Raw genomic sequence first — 27,474 nt, 5'->3', positions numbered from 1 at the left:
TTTTATAGGGTGTGTTGTTAATCTAAAATAATTTATTTACTATTAGGTTCAAGCTGAATATAGATCATAATCTGACAGCATAGTTTATCGTGCAGTGGTCAACTAGAATATTCAAGGCATTATTGATTCTTGACATTCATCAAATGATTTTTGCTTTCACTTTCTGAGTTTCTTGGCATATGTTTCTGAATATTACTCAGCCATAAACAAGAATGAAATAATGCCATTTGCAGCAACATGGATGGACCTAGAGATTTATCATACTTAGTGAAGTAAGTCAGAGAAAGACAAATATCATATGATAAATAGCTTATATATGGAATCTAAAAAAAAAAAGATACAAATGAACTTATATACAAAACAGAAATAGACTCACAGACATAGAAAATGAACTTATGGTTACCAAAGGGGAAAGGGAGGGGAGGGAGTTTGGGATTAACATATACACACTACTATATATGAAGTAGATAACCAACAAGGACCTACTGTATAACACAGAGAACTACAGTCAATATTTTTGTAATAACCTATAAAGGAAAAGAATCTGAAAAAGAATGTTACACATATAAATAATATAAAATTAATATAAAATCATAAATATATAAAATTATTAAATATATTATTAAAATTATATAAATATATTAAACATAATACAATATAGAATTAATATAATTTTATATTTAATTTTATATAACTATATTATATCTATAAATTACAATTATTTTATAATTATTATTAAATTATTTTTTATATTATAAAATAATTATAATTATAAATAATACAAAATATATAAGTATATGTATAAAACTGAATCACTTTGGTGTATACCTGAAACTAACACAACATTGTAAATCAGTTATACATGAATTAAAAATTTTTTAAAAACCCAAAAATACCCCCAAACTAGTCTTCCATGTGATTTTATTTTTCGTGGATTATAACTTGCTTAAGTATTTGTTCTCTTGCTGGACTTTTTAAATATATAAAAATTGTCTCTCCTTTAAATTTTATTTTAAAGAAGTGTCTATCAAGAAGCCAGAACTGTAATTATTGTTCCCATAGTGTTATCATCTTCAAGGTGTTTGATCAGAGTATAATTCATATTTTTCCTGAACTTTAGAAAAACAGGGAAAATAAAAAATAAATATTGTATCTGTTTCCTTCTGCCCCAAACTCATTTTCCTTTAGATGTTTATACTCACCGCCTCAAGGAAAACCAGCTCCTTCACAAGTAGAGAGGTTTCCTAATCATGGCAATTCATTTTAAAAGAAATTCACATTGGGCTTGTCAGGATCAGGTAAAGAAAGAAAAAGCAAAATAGGACCTGGAACACTTGTATGTATTCTTAACATTTTCAGTGAGTGAACAGTATCTTTGCAAACAGATGGCCTCATAAAATCTACAGTTTCTCTCATTAGAGAAGTTGATACTTAGGACTCAGAAGTATCATGTTTGTAACTCTTTTAATTTAACCACTGTACAGAAATCATTCTGCAAAGAAAATTTTTTTGTTGATCACTTTAAATGTTGATCACAGACTTTTTATCTTTAGTTTAGTAATAATTTTACTGGCTTTAGCATTTGAGAATCCCGAGCCCATTCTTGATGCCTTCGATTACTTTTGATGATTTTGGGAAATTCTCAGGTTGTGTTTCCTGAGATATGGCTTCTATTTGATTCTCTCACTTCTCTCCTTATGAGACTGCAGTTATATGTTTCTTAGGCTTTCCACTGGGTTCTATATGTATTTTTACTATTTTCATTCTTTTTTTCTCTTTGTGCATCAGTTTGGATATTTTCTACTGACCTGCCTTCCAGTTCAAGGATCCTGTGTTCTGTTGTGTTTAATCTACTATTACATTCATCTTTTTAATTCTTAATTTTAGTTATTATAATTTTTAGGTTTAGAATTTTTCTTATGGATCCCAGATCCCTGCTGAAATTCACCATTTTTTTATTTCTGTGCTTTTGGTTTGTTTTGTTTTGTTTTACTACAATTCAGGTGAATTTTTGTTTTTATTATCTCAGTCCCATCCCTGTCCAGATTACATGCTAATTTAACATTGTTTCAGATTCTAATTCCCTAGCATCCTTCCTCTTCTTAAGAGGAAACTAAAAGGAAGAAGGGATAAAGGCTAAATGAGAGTCTAGAAAAATCTTTTCCTATTTATCTTTTTACTTGCAGGATATAGGGTTTTGAGGAATGGGTGAATTAGGGATGTGTATATTCAGTATTATGCTTTTGTTGTTAACAGTGTATCTTGGGCTTAATTGTTCCGTTTCTTTTGTGGACTCCATATCTAATGCTTGTTGTTGGGTTCAGTGTCTAAAGCGATTATGGTAATGGTTATTTTTCTATTCGTAAAATGTTTTACCCATTCTTAACTTTAGATTAGTTTATGTTAATTGAATGTGGTGGTGCATCAGTGTGCTTTCAGCATCTAAAAATGGCATTTAAAAAGCCCCTTAACTTTTTTTTCTTACCTATGACTTAAATTCAAACTGAAAGACTGTTGTATTGTTTCCCCTGATAAGCTCTCATGTAAAAAGTGCTTGTAATAAAGCTTGTATGTGACATCCTTTCATCTTTAAATCTGTTATTTTCTACAATGATTCATGTTCAAAACATTAATCCAAGGTTATAAAATACTGAAATACTGTTCGAATTTTATGATGAAAATTTTTGTAAATTTGGAATGCCTTTAAATGTATTCAAATTTTTTGTTTTATAAAGTTTGAAGAGTTAAAACCAATATGTGGATTTTAATAATAATAAATCTATGTTATTTGTTAAACTTACTCATTTTTTAGCCTCTTAATATCATTGTTTAATTTTTCTTTCAAATGTTACCATGTAGGAAAGCTTGTATTGAATGGTGCTCAGATTCAGTACTAGCCCTGGCTAAACCTAACTTTGATAACTATAAGATTGCTCTCCTTTCTATAAAAGATTCTAAATGTTCTATATAGTATGAGCATTCATGGTTATAAGTTAGAGCCACTGCTTCATTACTGATGGGGTAAATCAGTTATCTTAATCTAGTTTTATTTAGTTACGTTTATGCTGTCCAAGTTCTTGATTTAAACTGAAAGCAGATGTTATCCAGAGTTCTTGAATCAGTCTTTCAGGAACTATTCTGTGTTACTTATTTTGGAAAAGCAAATGAATGTGGAGTTTTCTTTCTCCCTGCTAGACTCTAAGGTCCTTGAGGAAGTAGGGACTGCCATCTTAATGTTTTAATTCCCATTTCCTAAAGCCATGTCTGGCCTGCTAGGCAGTGAATGTTTATTGAATAAATGAGTTGAATTGAATTGAATGAATTGTTGCACTTTCTAATAAAATTACCCCCCTTATTTTTCCTCTCATTCTTCTCTCACTGTACCACAATGATGTTTGCCTACTCTGAAACAAAACCTAGTAGCTATTTTTTTTTACTTCTCAGCAAGTTCAGCTAATACATTCATACTTAGCAGTAAGACATCTAGCAGTCTTACTAATTCATTGGAGGAAGAAGGGAGAATGTACGTAACATAGCTAAGGATGGGTTCTGACATTATTTGAATATAGTTCCTATCAGGAAGCACTAGCAAGCAAAGCACAAGCACGCATAGATTTAGATGTGGCATGGGCCCAGGATTTTTTCTTTTGATGGAAGTATGCCATTCACTTAAAGCTATTTAGTTATGTTACACAAATTCCTTTAGGTAGGTCACAAAAATTAGAACTTTATCATTATCTAGTAACGCTGTTAGGTTAATATTTTTTTTTTTTGGTGTATGTGTAACTCTCCAGTGCTAGGTAGTGTAACATTCCTATGGGGATTCACTCTACTCTCCTTGCTGACATATTTTCTGAGGAGTCATTCGATGTAATTCTTATCTTTGTGCCTCTGTAGTGAAGTGTTTTTGTCCTCTAGCTACTTTCAAGATTTTTTCTTTATCTTTGGTTTTCTATTGTTTGAATACGATATGCCTAGGTGTAGCTTTTTGGCATTTTTCCTACTTGACGTTCTCTGGGCTTCTTGGATCTTGCTGTCAGACATTAATTTGGGGAAATTCTCAGTCATTATGGCTTCAGATAGTTTTTCTGTTCTACCTGTCTTCTCCTTTTGGTGTTTCAGGTACACATATATTACATATTTTGTTGTTGTCCACAGTTCTTGGATTTTCTTTTCTGTTTCTTTTTACTTTTTTACTGTTTTCTTCAGTCTTTTTTTCTCTTTCCTTTTCCGTTTTGGATGTTTCTATTGACTCATACTTAAGTGGAGAGATTCTTTCCTCAGCCATGTCTAATCTGCTAATGAGTCCAATAAAGGCATTCTTTATTTCTGTTATAGTGTTGTAACAACCTTAGAATTCTTTTTGAGTCTTAGAATTTCCATTTCTCTGCTTATGTTGCCTCTTTCTTGTGTGTTGTCTACTTTGTCCACTAGAGCCCTTAGCATATTAGTCATAGTTTTAAAAAATTACTGGTGTGATAATTCCAGCATTCCTGCTGGTTCTCTGGTTCTGATGCTTGCTCACTTTCTTCCAGCTGTGTTTGTTTGCCTTTTAGTATGCCTTATAGTTTTTTCTTGATAGACATGATTTACTGGATAACAGGAACTGTGGCAAATAGGCCTTCAGAAATATAGTGGTAAGTGAGGACACAGTGAGGAGGTGTCAGTTACCAGCCAGGGGAAAAGAGTCCTCATCTGACCATGCTGGCCTCTTGATCTTACCAGCCTCCAGACTGTGAGAAATGAACTTCTGTTGTTTATAAACCACCTAGCCTGTGGTATTTTTTGTTATAGCAGCCTGAATGGATTAAGGTACCTGTGATCTCACATTTCTGAGGGATCTAAAAAGAATTGTTAATTTTTCAGTTTATAGAGCTTTTTACTTGTTATTAGGAGGAAGTAGAGCCTTCTAAGATTCTTATATACTGGACTGGAAAGCATATCAAAACTGCCCTTTTGTAATCTGTTTCCTATACTGTAGCCGCTGTAGTCCTCAAAAACATAAATCTGATCTTGTCATGTCTCTACTTGAAACTTCCCATCAACTTTAGGACAAAATCCAAACTTAGTAATTTGGATAATAAAGCCTTTGTCATCCAGCCTTGGTTTATCTTTCTCTGCTAATATTTTACATTTTTACGTTACTGCTATGCTGTGCTACTCTGAACTGTTTTCCATTTTCAGTGTTCTGTATTCTCTCTCTTCCCTATCTTTTTCTTTGCTGGTCTGGCCCCCACTCATCTTTCGGGTCGTAGGTTAGAAGCCATCACCTCTGGACAGCCCACCTTGACTCTCCCAAGACCTGTTCGTTTGACCTTCCTTTGCCCCTTGTAGTGTAGGATCACAACTAATTAGCAAAGTAGATACAATTAAAGGCCTTGGATGTAATCTGTTGGCATCCTTAAATGCTTATATGCTTGCAGTCATCATGAAGGAGCCCATAGAGCTTTTGCTAGCAATGTTCGTATCTAACATTTGGAAAAGTTACATTTTGAAGCGTTTTTGGAAAGATATATAATCTATTTATTCAAAATGTTTAATCTTAAGTAGACCCAGATCAGCAAATCCATGCACCAGCCAATTGGTTACTTGCAGGAATTAATGTTGACCAAGACAAATCTCAGTGGCTTCCCAGATGCTCCTTGCTTGGTCCCAAACTTTTTGACATTGGGAAGGACCATTTAATAAATTGACAGTGTAATTTATATGACAACCTGGAAGGACCAACCGTTTAATTAATTGACAGTATGATTTGTGTAACAACATCATGTATGTCTGATTAGTGTGAGTTAGAGGCTACTCTCCTTTGTGTCAAGTTTTTGAACTTGTAATGCACACTGAGATCTAAATTCTTTTATTTAGAGGTCCTGATTACCTTATTATTAAATATATTATGTGATGATTATACTAAGGTGTACTTGCTGTCATGGGTGCTAAGACAAAGGTATGGGGTGTGTCTCTTCTATCCTCTTTCCCTCTTCTCCCCCCTCCCACTCTCAACTGTATCTGATTGAATTTATATGTTTAATATACTTACAATGCTGTTTCACTCTGTAATTGTCCACCTAGATGTTTATTATATATTTCCCAATTCTGAACAGAGCCTAGTAAATCCCAGCTAGTGCTAATGAGAATTATTATTGTGGGGCCTTGATTGTGTAATATCAGGGTTTTGTTCACTATTAAGACCTGTTGAGTTTACTTCTTAAAAATCAATATTCAGTAATTTTTTGTGATCAAGGAAATGAGATTAAATTAAGGTGTAGTTTGTTCAGGAGTAGCTTTGTAATTGACCTGGTGCATGAAAAAAAGGAACAAAATAAAATGGTTTTTTTCCCCCTATTTCTCTAGATATGGGTATTGTGATGACCCCCTACCTGCTGATGTGTTTTAAAAATATTCTTAATATTTTAAAATATCAAGATAGGTCAGAAATATCCTGTTTGCTATAGGTTTGTAAAGAGTTTTCTGTCTCGCATAGGCTCTAAGGTTCATGTGAGAATGAGTCTGTATCTTATTCATTTTTTTATTCCCAATTCCTGTCAGTTTATTTGCCATATTAAATGTAAATATCGGGGGGCTTCCCTGGTGGCGCAGTGGTTGAGAGTCCGCCTGCCGATGCAGGGCACATGGGTTCATGCCCCGGTTCGGGAAGATCCCACATGCCGTGGAGCGGCTGGGCGCGTGAGCCATGGCCGCTGAGCCTGCGCGTCCGGAGCCTGTGCTCCTCAATGGGAGAGGCCACAACAGTGAGAGGCCCGCGTACCGCAAAAAAAAAAAAAAAAAGAAAAAAAAAAAAAGAAAGAATGTAAATATCGATTAACTTAAATAATTACGTATTTGATGAACTTTTAAAAATAATCTTATTTCTTACTTCCCAGATCTTTTATATTTGACACTCTTAGCATTTCATTATTGGAGAGAAAATAATCATGGTTGTTGATGGAGGAAAAGAAATGATTTAATATAGTTAGTTCTTGGATCTAATTCAACAAGTAATGAATTCTGAAGCATGCATTTTATGTTTTGAAAAAGACATAATGTTTCTTGTTATAGAATATACGATCTTTTTAAAATAGTAGAGTATTTGGGGATAGATAAAGAGATTTTTAAAACTGTATTTTTAAAAATCAGTTCATCAGGTGCTGGGAATGTAGCCGATCGTGTTTTGGCTCAGCTCTTGACAGAAATGGATGGCATTGAACAGTTAAAGGATGTGACAATCCTGGCAGCTACTAACCGTCCAGATAGGATAGACAAGGTAAGAAAGAAGCCAGTCTGGGCATTTTAAAATCAAGAACTGGATCGTTTGATTATGTTGGGGATTTTTGGGTTTTGGGTTTTTTTTCTGTCAAATTACTTTCTAATCAGTTTGTCATTTAGAGGATACTGAAAGATTAAACTAAAGGAAATGAAGAGAACTGAGAAAAGAATTTGTTTATGTTTTTATTACTTATGTTTGGTATTAATGAAACTATTTTGTAACCCCTTGAGTTTTCCCTCCCCCATTGTTGCATTAAATTCTTAGTGTATTTCCCTAGAGTATTTAAGTTCTGAAATTCTTTTTGTGTTTCATCTTATTTTGAGAACTTTTTAACATTTTCATTCATTTTAAGGTAAGCTTCCGGCTATTTACTACTAGTTAGACTCAAGTTATTTTCAACAACTTTCTAGAAGTCCTGGCCTCTCAGTTGCTTTCAGAGTAATTAGAATAAAAATGACAGTGGATTTTATTTCTCTTAAGAAGTTACTTAGGCTTAAATTAAGCTACATAGGTGCAAAATTAACACTTTCAAGCTATTGCTACCACTACTTTTCCCCAAGTCATATTTTAATAAATGAGTTCACTTAACTTTTAAGTGCCTAATTTATACTTAATGATCTAAACTGAGAGTAAAAATTTACTCCCAGGGCGTGAACCAGTTTCTCTTTTTTTTGTTGCTGTTATTGCCTCATGTCCATGACCTTATGAGCTCCTCCCTCCCTGTGCACATATATACAAACTTTCGGTTTTAACAATGGGATTTTGAAAGAAATCATCTTTTTGAAGATATGAAAAGAGGTTTTATGTGGGAAGGTATTTTGCTGTGTGATAAAGTCCCTTGGTCAAATGCAGGTAAGAAAGCTTTGAACCTTAATAAGTTAAATTGTGCCCTTTCTGCTGCAGTGTTTTACAAGAAGCTAGGTAAGTTATGAGCATTTGTAGGATCTGGGTTGGTGCCCAGACATCTCTGATGTCTATAAAAAAGATAGAATTGTGTCTTGACAAGAATTACAGAAAGTGCTGAAAGAGACCTTAAAGATTACCTAATCCCACCTTTTGGTTTCAGTGAATCCAAGAATCATCTTTATCCAGGTAAATATACATTGTATTTTTATGACATTTGTCTCCTGGTTACCCCATGGCTAATGAGCTCTAAAATTTCTTAGGTTTTTTTTCTCTACAGTGTCTAATCTAATAGTGGCCTTCTTTGGTTTGTTAATATTGTATGTCTTTGATGTTAGACACATGTCTTGAAGTAGGACTTTGGGCTTATAGTAAACCTTTTGGGTTCTTCTAAATCAAGCTGTATGATTTAGCTTGTTTAGTGCTTGTATTAATTTTGTCTTGCTGTGTAACAGATTACCTCGAATTTAACAGCTTCACACAATACTCGTTTATTAGTGTTTCTGTACGTAGGTCAAAATCTGGGTGTGGCATGATGGAGTTGTCTGCTCAGGGACTCAACAAGGTGTTGGCTGACCGTTATCAGGAGCTGCTATTCCTCTTCTAAGCTCACGTGATTGTGGCAGAATTCACTTCTTGTGACTATAGACCTAAGGACTGAATTTTCTTACTAGATGTCAGCTGGGGGCCACTCTCAGCTCCTAGAGACCCACATACGTGGTCCCTTCCATCTTCAAAGACAGCGATGGAGAATCTCCATCATATTTTATCCATCTTACGCTTTAAATTTCTATTGCTAGGAAAAGCCTAGTCTCTTTTGGAGTCTCACCTGATCAAGTTAGGCCCACCAAGGAAAATCTCTCTACTTTCAAGTCCGCTGGTTCAGGATCTTCATTACATTTGCAAAAGCCCTTCCCAATAGCACCTAGTCCAACATTTGATGGAATAACTGGGAGAAGGTGTGTGTCTAGCAGAGGACCAGAATCTTGTGGCTGAGCAAAATTCTTTCTACCACAGTGCTCTTCAGCTTCTTCCCCAACCCCTATGTGCGTTCTCTTCTGGGCACTAAGAACAACTTCCAACTTTCACAGAGACCAACTTATCTTTACCAGTCATTTGATTGGCTACAAACCTTCTCCTTTGAAATGTCCTTTTCTGTGGATTCTATCTTTTCTCAGATGGAGCATTTCTCCACCTTGCCTTGTCCAGATATATCTTTCTTCAAGTTATACATATACTCTCTCTTAAAATAGAAAAGGATAAATGAATTTAAACTTCTTTATTTTAAGGATACATTTTTCATGCTCTTTATATGTATGACACATAGTAAGCCTATTATTTAATACAGTAGAATTGTTGACTTACCTCTTTTGCTTACTTTTCCCTCTGTAAGAACTAGATTGAACCCCAACTGTTGTATTTTGCAGTAAGGTGAAATTTGTCCTAGGTTTTACCTATACCTGATACAAAAGACCCCAAGAAATTTTTAATATAAACCTAGAGATAATAAGTTATCTTGGGCCACTCTGAGGTTTTGGACCTTTTTTCAGCCTCATCTTAGGATACGTCAAAACCCCAAAGATAATGGTAGATGACTTCCATTCTTCCTGGGATACTTTAGTCTGTGGATATCTTGGCTCTCTTGGAGAAAATGATTAACTGGATTTTGGGCAGAACTTGTCTCCGAAGGCGGGAGATTGAAGGGATGGAAGTGGTTCTTTTTTACATTTCTTTGTGCATTGTTTTAAATAGGTTTCTTACTTGCTAATAATATTTGCCTTAGAAGGCAGATGCTGTGTTTTATTATGTCAACTCATAAGTGACAGTCTCCAATATCACAGTTTGAGAAATTAAAGTTTGGAAAATATCTTGCCAAAATTCTAGTCGTATTTTTGATCCTTTATAACATGTTACCTTTAATACCTTGTTTCTCAAACCACCTAATTGTCCAAAATAAGTGTTTTAAGTACCAATATTATTACACACTGGTAACATCTTTTGACTGATTAACCTTTGCTTCAGGAGGCTTCAGAGAGAAGTGCAAACATATACAAACACACACATATATATGTGTATTTATATATATGCTTGTATGTTTGTGTATATGCATGCATCATATATATACACACATGTTCATATATATACACACATGTACATACATTGATTAGTTTTAAAAATTAGGAATCCAACTTTTTTTTAACCAGCTAATCTTGGATGAGCACACTTAAATTAAGATATTGAAAGTGTTTGTAATTAGATACAAAGACTCAATTTTCTAGGTCAGGAGATCTAAAGACCTTTTTAATTTACTATTCAAATTTTTCAAAATTTATAGTGTTTAATTTGTAATAGATGAAACAATATAATTATGACTGGCAGTAAAACATAAAATTGGTAAATGGAAAAAGTATTTTTAAGTGGTAAAGCAGTGCCTTCAAGATCATCAGATGATATGCTATGCTTTCAAGTACAACTTTGAATTTAGTACATTGAACCATGGTCTAAATTCTGCATATGTCTGTAATGGTACAAAAAAACACTACTTTAAATAATCAGTGATTTTTGTAAAAAATATTTTAATCGTTTTCTATTTCAGGTAGAATTCCATATTCATATGTAGTGTGAATTTTTTGTTAACTGTACTTCTGTTATTACTCAGATGGTATAAACTATATCAGAAGTATATTTTCTAGATTTTTTTCTCTGAACTGTTACACAGCATTATTTGTGAATTGTTTAATAGCACTATAAAAAAAGTTTCAGCACATTTGTGATTAGAACATGGTGTTCAAACTGTGCGCTGAATGTGCCGTTAGAAACAAAGCAGTCTTAAGAGATGATTTTTTTTTTTTAAAAAAACTTCCTTTTATGAAATGAATAGACATAGTTTTCACCACCTGTCTTGTCTGGAGGAAATGGTAGTAGGAAGAGAATAGGCAACAGGAGAATTAAAGTAAATTTCCTGTGCTGATACTGAAAGGTAGAGATTTTGTTTTTGGCTTAAAACTGGAAAGAAAAAGGACTGTTCTAGTGTGAAAGAAATAATGCATTTAGTCTAACTTTGGCTACATTTAATTCAGGTGTTTGGCCTTGTAAATTAGCTAGCTTACTTTACAGTCCTTTTGCCTATTAACCCACAACCTCTATGTCATGATGACCTTAAGTTAGTATATTGGAACGGAGAGAATTCTTGGACTGTCAGAGGAGTGAAATTGATATCATTATGTGACCCATATGTTGCACATTTTTCGTGTCTTTTTTGGACAATATTTCAGTTTCATATAGTCTGGGGAAACTAAAGCTGGAGCTTCCTGGGGCTTCAGCAAGGGACGTGAGACACATAGCTCAAGAATCACATTATCCTACTTCCTGCTATGTCATATTTAACATGTCAAACACAATAGCTGTAATGTAGCACACTAGGCTGAGTAAAGTGATTGCTTGGGGTCTCCAGTGGTATCCTGAAGTCTCCATAGACCTTTTACCCCCCTACCCTCCTCCTTCAGCTTATAGATAAGTGAAGAGAAGTTGCATCCTTAAGAGTCCATTTTGCATAAGAATGACAGGATATGAAGGACAGGTGAAGATTAATGAGATTGTGATGTCAAGTAGTTACATTGTCTTTAGGTTGATGATGGCCTGGATTTCCACAGCATCAGGAGACTTTAGAGCAGCAAACAACTAAATTATTTTTGATGCCCAAATAATAGTTAAAAGCCTGAACTCTAGGAGTTTATATTATTTTTTGTTAGGCTATTGCTTACATAGCCCCTTTTAGAAGAGTATAGTGTTCAATCCATGGTATTTCATGTATTTGTGTTGAATATTAAGGAAGAAATGATCATGTCTTCTTATCCTAGTGTTAAACAAGCTTCGAAATTGTTTAATTTTATGAATATTTTAAAATTGAGTCCCTTTGATTACTTTTAGTACTGATGCTTGGTATATAATAGGCTCTCAATAATGATTACTATTGTAATTATTATCTCTAGCCTGAAACCTGGTTTTCTTATAATAATAAATTTGTAAAATTTTAAAAATTCTGCTCTGAGACATCCATGGAACAGATTGCTCGATTTTTTGTAAGTTTTGTAGAGGTCTTGAGTAATTCAGTGTTCAGAATTATTTTCTAACTTAGTATGTTTAACTCATGGAAGTTATAAACCGGCATTAATTTTCCTTCCAGTTTTTCTGGGAGATGGGTTGATGTGTTAAATATGACAGTATTTTTATTTCTTAAATACTATAAATTAAAAGTTGATTTTGATTGCTTTGTAACATGGAAAAAATTAGCATGTTTAGAAATGTCAGCAAATGAGAAGCTAAATATATGTAGCTTCCAATTTTAAATGAATTGTGTTCCAAAAATATCTTCAGACAGGTTAAAAATATGTTTGTGAATGGTTTTCCTCCCCACCCTTCCTAGTTATAAATTAAAAGTCCCATTCATCTATTATTGCTGTTCTCAGCTAAGTCAGTACTAAAAAACAAGCTGCTTGATCTAAGAAACATTAAAAGTTTAAATGAATCATAATTCTTTACTTTCCTGTAAGTATTTAAGGAAGGGATGCTTATTGATCTTTTATATTTATCAAAATGATGTGGAGAGTCTTAGGGTGTTAGAAGGTGAGCCACAGTGTGGTCAGACTTGGGCTACTGCTTCCAAGGTCATCTTCCAATTTCAGCTTTACCATCATTTTACAGGACTGTTAGAAGTAGTTTTATTATTGTTGCTGAGTGTTTATGTGTTTCTTTTTTGTTTTTTAAAACGCCAAGTGTTTTCACCATATCTATTATGGTAGCAGCTGTAAGGGTTTCAGCTTCGGGAATGGGGTATTGGAATTTTTGGTCAGAGGTTGTATGCATATGTGGGTCATATTTCATTTAGAAGTTAAGATAAAGACTGTCTGTCCCAGAGGTCAGCAAACTGTGGCCTGTGAGCCAAATCTGACCCATAAACTGTTTTTCTACGTCCCATGAGCTAAGAATGGTTTTTACATACTTAAATGGTTGGACAGAAAAGATGATTTAGTGACATGTGAAAATGATGTGAAATTCAAATTTCGGGCCTCATAAATAAAGATTTATTGGTATATAGTTACACTAATTTTTGATGTATTGTCTGTGACTGCATTTGTACTACTGTAATAGAGTAGTTACAGTAGAGACCTATGGCCTATAAAGCCTAAATTATTTACCATTTAGACCTTTACAGAAAAAGCTTACTGACCATTGATCTATCCTTGTAAGCTTTTAGCAGTTTCCTAAAGTCTCTAATTTCTGTTGTTCACACATGAACCACAAAATTTTTCTAAAGATTGTTTAAATATATGTATTGCATAAATTTTCTGAAGATAAATTATATATAAGTCAATAATATCATGCTGAGCTTAAAATAAACCAATAGTAGTAGGAAGGCTGTATTAACTTCTTGTTCTTTTTTTTTTTTTTTTTAACTTTTACTTTTTCCTTTATTGGCAATTTTGGATGCATTTTTAGGTTTTGGTTCCCATAGGGCATTTTTTACAAATCTTGAAGCCGCAGCCCTGTCTAGCTTGCCAGCCTTTTTCTTGTCTGTTATTTCCTTGACTCTGTTCATGTATACTCTGATTCTCTCCAATTCCTGCTTTACTGGATGTTCCTTAGGATTAACTCCCTGTGTTGCCAAATAAACCCAAAACATTGAATTCAATGTGTAAGCAGAAACTAAATCCACTTTTGCTTGTTCAAGTGGGTCCAACTTCTGCAACAACTCATTTCTAGAAACAGACATCATGGTCTTCAGCATCTTATCCACAGCACCAATGGAATTCTCAAATGTTGATAAATATTCATGAATTTCTACTGGATAGTCTTCATTAATTTCTTCGCCTGCCATTATGTTCAACACAGTCTTTCCAGCTGTGAAGCTGCTATCATCTCATCTGAATTATTACCTAACTTCTTGTTCTTTAAAATACCTTCAATCTCTTCTTGAACACTTTTTAATACTTAATCTTTTAAAATACATTTTCTTGGACTAAATAATTATTTTTCCAACTGAATGACTTACCAAAATCCATAAATATAGAAATGAAGTTTTTTATTATATGAAAAATAGCAAATATTTATTCATGGCACCTCAGTCTTATAGTTGCATTGGTTTTTTTGCTTTTTATAATTGTGAGTTGAATGCTCTCTGTAGTGTTTTTTATCATTGAGATTTTCAGGCTAGATATTTAAATTTTGAGGAGTTAAGAGTCTATGTTTATGCATTTGATAGTAAATAATATTTGATTATGTCACCGTGCAAATAGGAGTATGTTTAATCTTCTTTTAGAGAAAGAGTAATAACATAATAAAGTACATATTGTCCTTGATACACAAATTCTAAAAGAAATTAATTTTTTCAAGATTGGAGAGAACTTGGAAGGTGTGATAGTCTAGTTATCCTTCTGATGCATTGACCCTGTTATAAAATTTCTACCCCTCATTTCTCCATCCTTTGCTTACTCGCCTATACTGATGGGGAACCTGTTAACTCATGAAATAGACCACTTCATCTTTGTCTCAGACTATTAGAAAGCTCTTTAGTCTACTGAACAAGCAGCTGTTTTTCTGCCTAAAGCTTCTACACACCAGCCTGATTCAACTCCAAAATGCTATAAAGAACAGTTTTTAATACCTCTTCTATGTGGTTCTTTATTTTTGAAAACTGTATTGTGTGTCTTATCTTTACATTCCATCTCACGAACCAATCATTCCTCCTCCGGGTTTGGCATCTTGTTTTATTTCATATGATACCCTTATTCCATCTTCAGCGTTCTTACCCTTTCCCCCCCCCCTTGAAATGTTGTCCATTTGTTCCTTTCTTTCTGAAATTGTGGTATCCATAAATGTATATACTATAATTAATTTTTAGTGTGATCAGTGCAGAGCTGACTGAGACACTTAAGGCATTTAATCTGAATACTGTGCTTCAGCTAATGCATTCCAGGACTGTGTTAGTTTATTAGCCAGGTCAATCACACTGTGGACTGCTATTGAATTTAAAGTCATCAGGAGCAAAAGAAAAACAAAACTAAAATGTCCAGGTCTTCCCTTAGAGTCTTCTGCTAAGTAGTAGCTTCACTGCCTTGGGCTTATGCTAGTAATTTCATTTAAGCCTTAGAAGTTGAACTGTGGAACCCCCTGGCTCATGCCTGCTCCAGCTCCAGCCTTCCAGCCACGGTGGCCCCAACGTGTTATACCCCAGAATTCCCCTAGCCTGCACCCACTCCAGCTCCAGCTGGCCTGCCAAAGATGCATAGCACATTCAATCTACACAGGGGATGCTTCTACACAAGGTGATACCTTCAAGACCAGGAGAGGTAGCTATTTCACCTAATTCATAGAAACAAACAGAAAGTCAAAGCAAAATGAGGAGACAGGAATATATTCTAAAAGAAAGAAAATGATACAACCCTGGGCAGGGTGGGGGAGGAGGGCTAATGAAAGGAAGATAAGTCATTTACCTGATAAAGAGTTAAAAGTAATGGTCATAAAGATGCTTACTAACTTGGGACAAGAATGGAGGAACACAGTGAAAACTTCAACAAAGAGTTAGAAAATATAAGAAAGAACCAACCAGAGCTGAAGAATACAGTAATTGAAATGAAAAATACACTAGAGGGAATCAACAACAGATTAGATAATACAGAAGAACAGATCAGTTATCTGAAATACAGAATAGTGGAAATCATCCAATCAGAACAGTAAAAAGGAAAAAGGATTTTTTAAAATGAGGATACTTTGAGAGAGCTCTGGAACAACATCAAGCATACTAACATTTGCATTATAGGGTAAGAAGACATGATCATTTCTTCCTTAATAGTCAACACAAATGCATGAAATACCATGAATTGAGCACTGTACTCTTCTAACAAGCAATAGCCTAACAAAGAATAATGTAAACTCCTAGAGTTCGGGCTTTTAACTGTTATTTGGGCATCAAAAATAATTTAGCTGTTTGCTGCTCTAAAGTCTCCTGATGCTGTGGAAATCCAGGCCATCATCCATCTAAAGATGAACAGTTTCCTAACCTGGGAAAGGAAACAGATGTTCAGGTCCAGGAAGCACAGAGTCCCGAACAAGTTGAATCCAAAGAGATCTATACCAAGATACATCGTAACTAAAATGGCAAAGGTTAATGATAATGAACATTTTAAAGGCAGCAAGAGAAAAACAACTACAGTTGACCTTTGAACAATGCAGGTTTTAGCTGCAAGGGTCCACTTACACGCAGATATTTTCTAATAGTAAATACAACAGAATTATATGGTCTGTCCTTGGTCGAATCCATGGATGTGGAGGAACCATGCATACTGAGGGCTGAGTATAAGTTATACACAAATTAACCCCCATGATGTTCAAGAGTCAATATATAGTCATAAGACCATCAGCTGATTTTTCAGCAGGCACTTTGCAGGCCAGAAGGGAGTGGTGTGATATGTTAAAAGTGCTGAGAGGAAAAAACTTAGAACCCAAGAATACTGTACCCAGCAAAGTTACCATTTACAAATGAAGGAGAAATAAAGAGCTTTGCAGACAAGCAGAAACTCAAGGAGTTAATCACCACTAAAATGGCCTTACAAGAAATGCTAAAGGGGCTTCTTTAAGCAGAAAACAAAAGGTCATAACTAGAAATAAGAAAATATATGAAAGAAAAAAATCTCACTGGTAAAGGCAAGCATATGCCAAATGCAGTGTGTCAGCCACTTTAAAAGCTAGTATGAAGGTTAAAAGAAAAAAGTAGTAAATTCAACTATAACTATAGTGAGTAGTTATCAGATACACAAAATTAAAAGCTGCAGATATGACATCAGAAACATAAAACATGGTGGGGGGAGTTAAAATGTAGTGCTTTTAGGATGAATTTGACTTACGTGACTATCAGCTTCAAACAAACAGCTGTATAAATAGGCTGTTATAAATGAACCTCATGGTAACCACAAATCAGAACCCTACAGTAGATACATAAAAAATAAAGAGAAAGGAAATCAAACATTATCACACCACAAGGCAAGAGACCAAGAGAAGACAGATACAGAGAAGAACTACAAAAACAACTAGAAAACAATTAAAATGTCAGTAAGTACATACAATCACTTTAATGTAAATGGGCTAAACACTCCAATCAAAACACATACGGTGGCTGAATTAAAAAAAAAAAATGATGCCACCCCTATGCTGCCTACAAGAGACTCACTTCAGATCTAACGACACACACAGACTGAAATTATAAGGATAGAAGAAGGTATTCCATGCAAATGGAAACAGAGAGAAAGCTGGGGTAGCAATAGATGTATCAGACAAAATAGACTTTAAAACAAAGATCCTAACAAAGGACAAAGATGGGCATTACAAAGTGAAAAAAGGGTCAATCTAAGAAGAAGATACATTTGTAAATATTTAGGTACCCACCGTAGGAGCATCTAAATATGTAAAGGAAATATTACTAGACATAAAGGGAGAAATTGATGGTAATACAATAACAGTAGGGGTCTTTAATACCCCACTTACATCAACAGATAGATCATCCAGGCAGAAAAATCAATAAGGACACAGTGGCCTTAAATAGCACATTAAAAAATATTAAATTAATCGACATATACACAACATTCCATCAAAAACATCAGAATACACATTCAAGTGTGCATGGAACATTCACCAGAATAGATCACATGTTAGACCACGAAACAAGTCTTAATAAATTTAAGGAAGGGGACCTTCAAGATGGTGGAAGAGTAAGACACGGAGATCAACTTCGTCCCCACAAATACATCAGAAATACATCTACATGTGGAACAACTTCTACAGAACACCTACTGAGCGATGGCAGAAGACCTCACACTTCCCAAAAGGCAAGAAAATCCCCACGTACCTGGGTAGGGCAAAAGAAGAAAAACAGAGACAAAAGAATAGGGATGGGACCTGCACCTCTCGGAGGGAGCTATGAAGGAGGAAAAGCTTCCACACACTAGGAAGCCCCTTCACTGGCGGAGATGGGGGGTGGGTGGGAGGAAGTTTTGGAGCCACAGAGGAGAGCGCAGCAACAGGGGTGCAGAGGGCAAAGCAGAAAGATTCCCTCACAGAGGATCGGTGCTGACCAGCACTCACCAGCCGGAGAGGCTTGTCTGCTCACCTGCTGGGGCAGGTGTGGGCTGGCAGCTGAGGCTCGGGCTTTGGAGGTCAGACCCCAGGGAGAGAACTGGGGTTGGCTGCATGAAGACAGCCTGAAGGGGGCTAGCACCACAGCTAGCCGGGAGGGAGTCCAGGAAAAACTCTGGACCTGCCAAAGAGTCAAGAGACCATTGTTTCGGGGTGTGTGAGGAGATGAGATTCCTTCCCTGTGTGCCCACAGAAGGCAGAGCACCACCTAAGCAAGCTCCAGAGATGGGCACGAGCTGCAGCTATCAGCTCAGACCCCAGAGACGGGCATAGAATGCTAAAGACTGCTGCTACCAAGCATCCTGTGTGCAAGCACAGGTCATTACCCACACACCCCCGCCCCCCACCCCCGGGAGCCTGTGCAGCACGCCACTGCCAGGGTCCCGAGATCCAGGGATAACTTCCCTGGGAGAGCACAGGCACGCCTCAGGCTGTTGCAGTGTCATGCCGGCCTCTGCTGCTGCAGGCCCACCCCACATCCCAATTATGATTACCATACCCCTCCTTCTCCCCGGCCTGAGAGAGCAAGAGAGCCCTAATCAGCTGCTGCTTTAACCCCTTCCTGTCTGGGCGGAACCACATGCCTGAGGGCGACCTACATGCAGAGGCGGGGCCAAATCCAAAGCTGAACCCCAGGAGCTGTGTGAACAAAGAAGGGAAAGGGAAATATTTCCGTGCTGCCTCAGGAGCAGCGGATTAAATCCTTACAGTCAACTTGATAAACCCTGCATCTGTGGATACTTGAATAGACAACCAATGTTCCCAAAATGGAGGCAGTGGACTTTGGGAGCAACTGTAGACTTGGGGTTTGCTGTCTGCGACTGATTTGTTTCTGATTTTTTGTTTATCTTAGTTTAGTTTTTAGTGCTTGATACCATTGGTGGATATGTTTATTGGTTTGGTTGTTCTCTTTCTTTCTTTCTTTCTTTCTTTCTTTCTTTCTTTCTTTCTTTCTTTCTTTCTTTCTTCTTTCTTTCTTCCTTCTTCCTTCCTTCCTTCCTTTCTTCCTTCCTTCTTTCTGTCTTTATAAAATTTTATTAATTTTATTAATTTATTTATTTTAACTTAAAAATTTTTTTTTTCTTCCTTTTTGTTCTTCTGAGCTGTGTGGCTGACAGGGTCCTGGTGCTCCGTCCGGGTGTCAGACCTGAGCCTCTGAGCTGGGAGAGCCAAGTTCAGGCCACTGGTCCACCAGATACCTCCCAGCTCCACGTAATACCAAACAGCGAAAGCTCTCCCAGAGATCTCCATCTCAACGCTAAGACCCAACTCCACCCAATGTCCAGCAAGCTCCACTGCTGGACGCGCCATGCCAAACAACTAGCAAGACAGGAACACAACCCCACCCATTAGCAGAGAGGTTGCCTGAAATCGTACTAAGTTCACAGACACCCCAAACACACCACTGGACACGGCCCTGCCCACCAGAAAGACAAGATCTGGTCCCACCCACCAGAACACATGCACCAGTCCCCTCCATCAGGAAGCCTACACACGCCCCTGAACCAATCTCACCCACTGAGACCAAAAACAGACAGGAACTATGAACATGTGGCCTGCAAAAAGGAGACCCCAACACAGCAAGTTAAACAAAACGAGAAGACAGAGAAATACGCAGCAGATGAAGGAGCAAGGTAAAAACCCACCAGAACAAATAAATGAAGAGGAAATAGGCAGTCTACCTGAAAAGGAATTCAGAGTAATGATAGTAAATATGATCCAAAATCTTGGAAATAGAATGGAGAAAATACAAGAAATGCTTAACAAGGACCTAGAAGCACTAAAGAGCAAACAAACAAACAATGCTGAATGACACAATAAATGAAATTTAAAATTCTCTAGAAGGATTCAATAGCAGAATAACTGAGGCAGAAGAACGGATAACTGACCTGGAAGATAAAATAGTGGAAGTAACTGCCACAGAGCAGAATAAAGAAAAAAGAATGGAAAGACTTGAGGACAGTCTCAGAGACCTCTGGGACAACATTAAACACACCAACATTTGAATAGTAGGGGCCCCAGGAGAAGAAGAGAAAAAGAAAGGGATTGAGAAAATATTTGAAGAGATTGTAGTTGAAAACTTCCCTAACATGGAAAAGGAAATAGTCAATCAAGTCTAGGAAGCACAGAGAATCCCATACAGGGTAAATCCAAGGAGAAACATGCCAAAACACATATTAATCAAACTACCAAAAATTAAATACAAAGAAAAAATATTAAAAGCAGCAAGGGAAAGGCAACAAATAACATACAAGGCAATCCCCATAAGGTTAACAGCTGATCTTTCAGCAGAAACTCTCTGCAAGCCAGAAGGGAGTGGTAGGACATATTTAAACTGATGAAAGGGAATAACGTACAACCAAGATTACTCTACCCAGCAAGGATCTCATTCAGATTTGACAGAGAAATTAAAATGTTTACAGACAAGCAAAAGTTAAGAGAATTCAGCACCACCAAACCAGCTTTACAACAAATGCTAAAAGACCTTCTGTAGGTGAGAAACACAAGAGAAGGAAAAGACCTACAAAAACAAACCCAAAAAGGTTAAGAAAATGGTAATAGGAACATACATATTGATAACTGTCTTAAATGTAAATGGATTAAATGCTCCAACCAAAAGACATAGATTGGCTGAATGGATACTAAAGCAATACCCTTATATATGCTGTCTACAAGAGACCCACTTCAGACCTAGGGACACATACACACTGAAAGGGGATGGAAAAAGATATTCCATGCAAACGGAAATCAAAAGAAAGCTGGAGTACCAATCCTCATATCAGACAAAATAGACTTTAAAATAAAGGCTATTACAAGAGACAAAGAAGGGCACTACATAATGATCAAGGGATCAATCCAAGAGGAAGATATAACACTTGTAAATATTTATGCACCCAAGATAGGAACACCTCAATACATAAGGCAGATGCTAACAGCTGTAAAAGTGGAAATCGACAGTAATAATAGTATGGGACTTTGGCACCCAACTTTCACCAATGGACAGATCATCCAAAATGAAAATGAATAAGGAAACACAAGCTGTAATGACACACTAGACAAGCTGGACTTAATTGACATTTATAGGACATTCCATCCAAAAACAACAGAATACACTTTCTTCTCAAGTGCTCATAAAACATTCTCCAGGATAGATCATATCTTGGGTCAGAAATCAAGCCTCAGTAAATTTAAGAAAATTGAATTCGTATCAAGTATCTTTTAGACCACAATGCTTTGAGGCTAGATATCAATTACAGGAAAAAACTGTAAGAAATACAAACACATGGAGGCTAACAATACGCTACTGAATAACCAAGACATCACTGAAGATATCAAAGAGGAAATCAAAAAATACCAAGAAACAAATGACAGTGAAAACACGACCACCCAAAGCCTATGGGATGCAGCAAAAACAATTCTAAGAAGGAAGTTTACAGCAATACAATCCTATCTCAGGAAACAAGAAAAATCTCAAATAAATAATCTGACTTTACACCTAAAGCAGTTAGAGAAAGAAGAACAAAAACAACCCAAAGTTAGCAGAAGGAAAGAAATCATAAAGATCAGATCAGAAATAAATGGAAAAGAAATGAAGAAAACAGTAGCAGAGATCAATAAAACTAAAAGCTGGTTCTTTGAGAAGATAAACAAAATTGATAAACCATTAGCCAGACTCATCATGAAAAAAAGGGAGAAGACTCAAATCTATAGAATTAGAAATGAAAACGGAGAAGTAACAACTGTCACTGCAGAAATACAAAGGATCATGAGAGATTACTACTAGCAACTCTATGCCAATAAAATGGACAACCTGGAAGAAATGGACAAATACTTAGAAAAGCACAACCTTCTGAGACTGAACCAGGAAGAAATAGAAAATATGAACAGACCAATCACAAGCACTGAAATTGAGACTGTGATTAAAAATCTTCCAACAAACAAAAGCCCAGGACCAGATGGCTTCACAGGTGAATTCTATCAAACATTTAGAGAAGAGATAACACCTATCCTTCTCAAACTCTTCCAAAATATAGCAGAGGGAGAAACACTCCCAAACTCATTCTATGAGGCCACCATCACCCTGATACCAAAACCAGACAAAGATGTCACAAAGAAAGAAAACTACAGGCCAATATCACTGATGGACATAGATGCAAAAATCCTCAACAAAATACTAGCAAACAGAATGCGACAGCACATTAAAAGGATCATACACCATGATCAAGTGGGGTTTATCCCAGGAATGCAAGTATTCTTCAATATACACAACTCAATCAACGTGATACATCATTTTAACAAATTGAAGGTAAAAACCATATGATCATCTCAGTAGATGCAGAAAAAGTTTCTGACAAAATTCAACACCCATTTGTGATAAAGACTCTTCAGAAAGTAGGCATAGAGGGAACTTACCTAACATAATAAAGGCCATATATGACAAACCCACAGCCAACATCATTCTCAGTGGTGAAAAACTGAAACCGTTTTCTCTAAGATCAGGAGCACGACGAGGTTGCCCACTCTCACCACTATTATTCAACATAGTTTTGGAAGTTTTGGCCATGACAATCAGAGAAATAAAAGAAAAAAAAGGAATCCAAATCAGAAAAGAAGAAGTAAAACTGTCACTGTTTGCAGATAATATGATATTATACATAGAGAATCCTAAAGATGCTACCAGAAAATGAATTTGGTAAAGTAGCAGCATACAAAATTAGTGCACAGAAATCTCTTGCATTCCTATACACTAACAATGAAAAATCTGAAAGAGAAATTAAGGAAACACTTCCATTTACCATTACAACAAAAATAATAAAACACCTAGGAATAAACCTACAGAAGGAGACACAATACCTGTATGCAGAAAACTGTAGGACACTGATGAAAAAAATCAAAGACAATACAGACAGATGGAGTGATATACCATGTTCTTGGATTGGAAGAATCAACATTGTGAAAATGAATATACTACCCAAAGCAATCTAAAGATTCAGTGCAATCCCTATCAAACTACCAAGGGCATTTTTCACAGAGCTAGAACAAAAAATTTCACAATTTGTATAGAAATACAAAAGACCACGAATAGCCAGAGCAATCTTGAGAAAGAACAACGGAGCTGGAGGAATCAGGCTCCCTGACTTCAGACTATACTACAAAGCTACTGTATTCAAGACAGTATGGTACTGGCACAAAAACAGAAATATAGATCGATGGAATGGGATGGAAAGCCCAGAGATAAACCCATGCAGATATGGTCACCTTCTCTTTGACAAAGGAGGCAAGAATATACAATGGAGAAATGACAGCCTCTTCAATAAGTGATGCTGGGAAAAGTGGACAGCTACATGTAAAAGAATGAAATTAGAACACTTCCTAACACCATACACAAAAATAAACTCAAAATGGATTAAAGACCTAAATATAAGGCCAGACACTGTAAAACTCTTAGAGGAAAACATAGGCAGAGCACTCTGACATAAATCACAGCAAGATCCTTTTTGACCCACCTCGTAGAGAAATGGAAATAAAAACAAAAATAAACAAATGGGACCTAATGAAACTTAAAAGATTTTGCACAACAATGGAAACCATAAACAAGACAAAAAGACAACCCTCAGAATATTTGCAAATGAAGAAATATTTGCAAATGAGAAAATATTTGCAAATGAAGCAATGAAAAAAGGATTAATTTCCGAAATATACAAGCAGCTCATGCAGCTCAATATCAAAAAAGCAAACAACCCAATCCAAAAATGGGCAGAAGACCTACATAGACATTTCTCCAAAGCAGATACAGATTGGCATCAAACACATGAAAGGATGCTCAACATCACTAATCATTAGAGAAATGCAGACCAAAACCACAATTAGGTATCACCTCACATCAGTTAGAATGGCCATCATCAGGAAATGTACATAGAATAAATGCTGGAGAGGGTGTGGAAAGAAGGGAACCCTCTTGCACTGTTGGTGGGAATATAAATTGATAGAGTATGGAGAAGAGTATGGAGGTTCCTTAAAAAACTAAAAATAGATCCACCATATAACCCAGCAATCCCACTATTGGGTATATACCCGGAGAATCCATAATTCCAAAAGATGCATGCACCCCAGTGTTCACTGCAGCACTGTTTACAATAGCCAGGACATGGATGCAACCTATGTGTCCACTGGCCGATGAATGGATAAAGATGATGTGGCACATATATACAGTGGAATATTACTCAGCCATAAGAAGAAACAAAATTGAGTTATTTGTAGTGAGGTGGTGGATGCACCTAAAGTCTGTCATACAGAGTGAAGTAGTCAGAAAGAGAAAACCAAATACTGTATGCTAACACATATGTATGGAATGTAAAAAAAAATGGTTCTGATGAACCTAGAGGCAGGACAGGAATAAAGATGTAGACGTAGGGAATGGATTTGAGGACACAGGGAGGGGGAAGTGTAAGCTAGGATGAAGTGAGAGAGTGGCATTGATGTATATACACTACCAAATGTAAAATAGATAGCTAGTGGGACGCAGCTTCATAGCACAGGGAGATCAGCTTGGTGCTTTGTGACCACCTAGAGGGGTAGAATAGGGAGGGTGGGAAGCAGGCAAGAGGGAGGGGATCTATGTATACATATAGCTGATACACTTTTTTTAAACAGCAGAAACTAACAACATTTTATAGCAATTATACACCAATAAAGATGTTAGCAAATTAAAAAATGAATAAATTTACGAAGATTAATATCATATGAAGCATCTTTTCCGAGCACAACAGTATGAAACCAGAAATGAATTACAGGACAACTGGAGAAAATACAGACACATGGAGAACTGAACAACATGCTACTAAGCAACAAATGGGTCAATGAAGAAATCAAGGAGGAAATGAAAAAATAACCTTGAGAGAAATGAAAATAGAAACACAACTTTCCAAAATCTGTTGGACTCAGCAAATGTAGTCTAAGATGCAAGTTTATAGCAATACAAGCCTACCTCAAGAAACACGAAAAATCTCTATCTTTACACCCAAAGGAACGAGAAAAAGACAAAGCACACAGTTAGTAGAAAGAAGGAAGTAATAAAGATCAGGGCAGAAATAAATGAAGTAGAGACTTAAAAAACATTAGAAAAGATCAATGAAACCAAGAGCTATTTTTCTGGAAAAATAAACTTCCCAAACCTTTAGCTAGAATCATTATGAAAGAAAGAGGGTCCAAATAAATAAAACTAGATATGAAAGAGAACTTACAGCTAGTACCATGGAAATACAAAAAGTCATAAAAAATTGCTACAATTACACTACAAGAAATTGGACACCCCAGAGGAAACAGACAAATTCATAGAAACATGCAATCTTCAAAGGTTTAGACAGGAAGAAATAAAAAATCTGAATGGACCGATTAGTAGTAAAGAACTTGAAACTTTAATTGAAAAATCCCCAACAAACAAAAGTCTAGGATCAGATGGCTTCATGGGTGAATTGTATCAAACATTTAAAGGAGAAGTAATAGTATCCTTAAAGTATTCCAGAATAATTGAAGAGGAAGGAATGCTCTTAAACTCATTCCACAAGGTCAGCATTAATTACCCTGATACCAAAACCAAAGACACAACAAAAAAAGAAAATTACAGATCAACATCCATGGTAAACATAAATGCAAAAATTCTGAATAAAATATTGACAAACCAAATTCAGCAACACATTAAAAGGAACGTACACATTGATCAAGTGGGATGCATTCCAGGGATTCAAGGATGGTTCAGTATCTGCAAGTCAGTCAAAATAGTATACCATATTAGCAAAACAAATGATAAAATCATGTGATCATCTCAGTAGGTGCAGAAAAAGTGTTTGGCGAAATTCTGTATCCATTCATTCATTATAATAGCTCTCAACAAAGTGGGTAGAGAGGGAACATATCTCAATATATAAAGACCATATATGGCACACCAAGAACTAACATCAGACTCAGTATTGAAAAGCTGAAAGGTCTTCCTCTAAGATCAGGAACCAGAGAAGGATGCCCAGTTGCCTCATCTATTCAACATAGTATTGGAAGTCATAGCCAGAGAATATTCAAGGAAAGGAAGTAAAAAGCATCCAAATTGGGAAGGAAGATGTTAAACTTTCAGCATTTGCAGATGACGTGATATCGTATATAGAAAACCCCAAAGACTCCGCCAAAAATGTATTAGAGCTATAAATGAATTTAGTAAATTTGTAGGATACAAAATTAATATACCAATACCTGTTACATCTATACACTAACAAAAAGCTATCAGAAAGAGAAATTAAGAAAACAATTCCATTTACAGTTGCATCAAAAATAGAATACCTAGGAATTAATTTAACCATGGAATGAAGATATGTACTCCAAAAGTTATGACATTAATGAAGGAAATTAAATATGACTCAAATAAATGGAAAGATATACTGTGCTTATGGATTGGAAGAATCAGTATTGTTAAAATGTCCGTACTACCCAAAGCAATCTACAGAGTCAGTGCAATCTCTTTTAGAGTTCCAGTGGCATTTTTCATAGAGCTTGAACAAATAATCCTCAAAAGTTGTATGGAACCACAAAGGATAGCCAAAGCAGTCTTGAGAGAAAAACAAAGTAGGAGGCAACATGCTTTTTGATTTCTAATTGTACTACAGAAATATAGTAATCAAAACAGTATGGTACTGGCACAGAAAGAGACATACAGATCAATGGAACAAAATAGAGAACCCAGAAATAAATCCATGCTTATATAGGCAATTAATCTATGTCAGTGGAGTCAAGAATGTACAATGGGGAAAAAACAGTCTCTTTGAATAAATGATGTTGGGAATACTGGACAGCTGCATGTGAAAGATTCAAACTGGATTACTTTCTTATACCATATGCAAAAAAACTCAAAATAGATTAAAGATTTAAACATAAGACCTAAAACCATAAAACTCCTAGAAGAAAACATAGAAGCTCTTTGATATTGGTCTTAGCAATATTTTTTTGGATCTGTCTCCTGAGGCAAGGACAACAAAAGCAAAAATAAATAAATAGGTCTACATCAAAATAAAAAGCTTTTGCACAGTGAAAGAAAATACCAATAAAATGAAAAGGCCACCATCTACTGAATG

General features: G+C 35.8%; 2 protein-coding genes across 3 annotated transcripts in view; one reads left to right on the top strand and one right to left on the bottom strand.

Annotated features, from left to right (window-relative positions):
• The window catches only part of AFG2A (AFG2 AAA ATPase homolog A), a 348,748-nt gene that overhangs the window by 104,985 nt on the left and 216,289 nt on the right, over nucleotides 1-27,474 (top strand). For both annotated transcript variants that reach the window (XM_030863906.3, XM_030863905.2), the window contains exon 14: nucleotides 7,135-7,261. In XM_030863906.3, coding sequence (XP_030719766.1) covers nucleotides 7,135-7,261 — 127 coding nt within the window. The remainder of the gene's footprint in view (nucleotides 1-7,134; nucleotides 7,262-27,474) is intronic.
• On the bottom strand, nucleotides 13,620-14,049 carry LOC115857140 (nuclear nucleic acid-binding protein C1D). Its single transcript, XM_060298965.1, has one exon. The coding sequence runs from the start codon at nucleotides 14,043-14,045 to the stop codon at nucleotides 13,620-13,622; it is 426 nt and encodes a 141-aa protein (XP_060154948.1). The 5' UTR covers nucleotides 14,046-14,049.

Source organism: Globicephala melas, chromosome 5 (assembly GCF_963455315.2).
Source record: "Globicephala melas chromosome 5, mGloMel1.2, whole genome shotgun sequence".
Lineage (NCBI taxonomy): Eukaryota > Metazoa > Chordata > Mammalia > Artiodactyla > Delphinidae > Globicephala > Globicephala melas.
The sequence above is the reverse complement of the archived record's forward strand: the minus strand, read 5'-3'. Positions and strand labels throughout refer to the sequence as shown.

Coding starts and splice junctions, on each gene's coding strand:
- LOC115857140 (XM_060298965.1), bottom strand. CDS start 14,045: ATGGCAGGCGAAGAAATTAATGAAGACTATCCAGTAGAAATTCATGAA.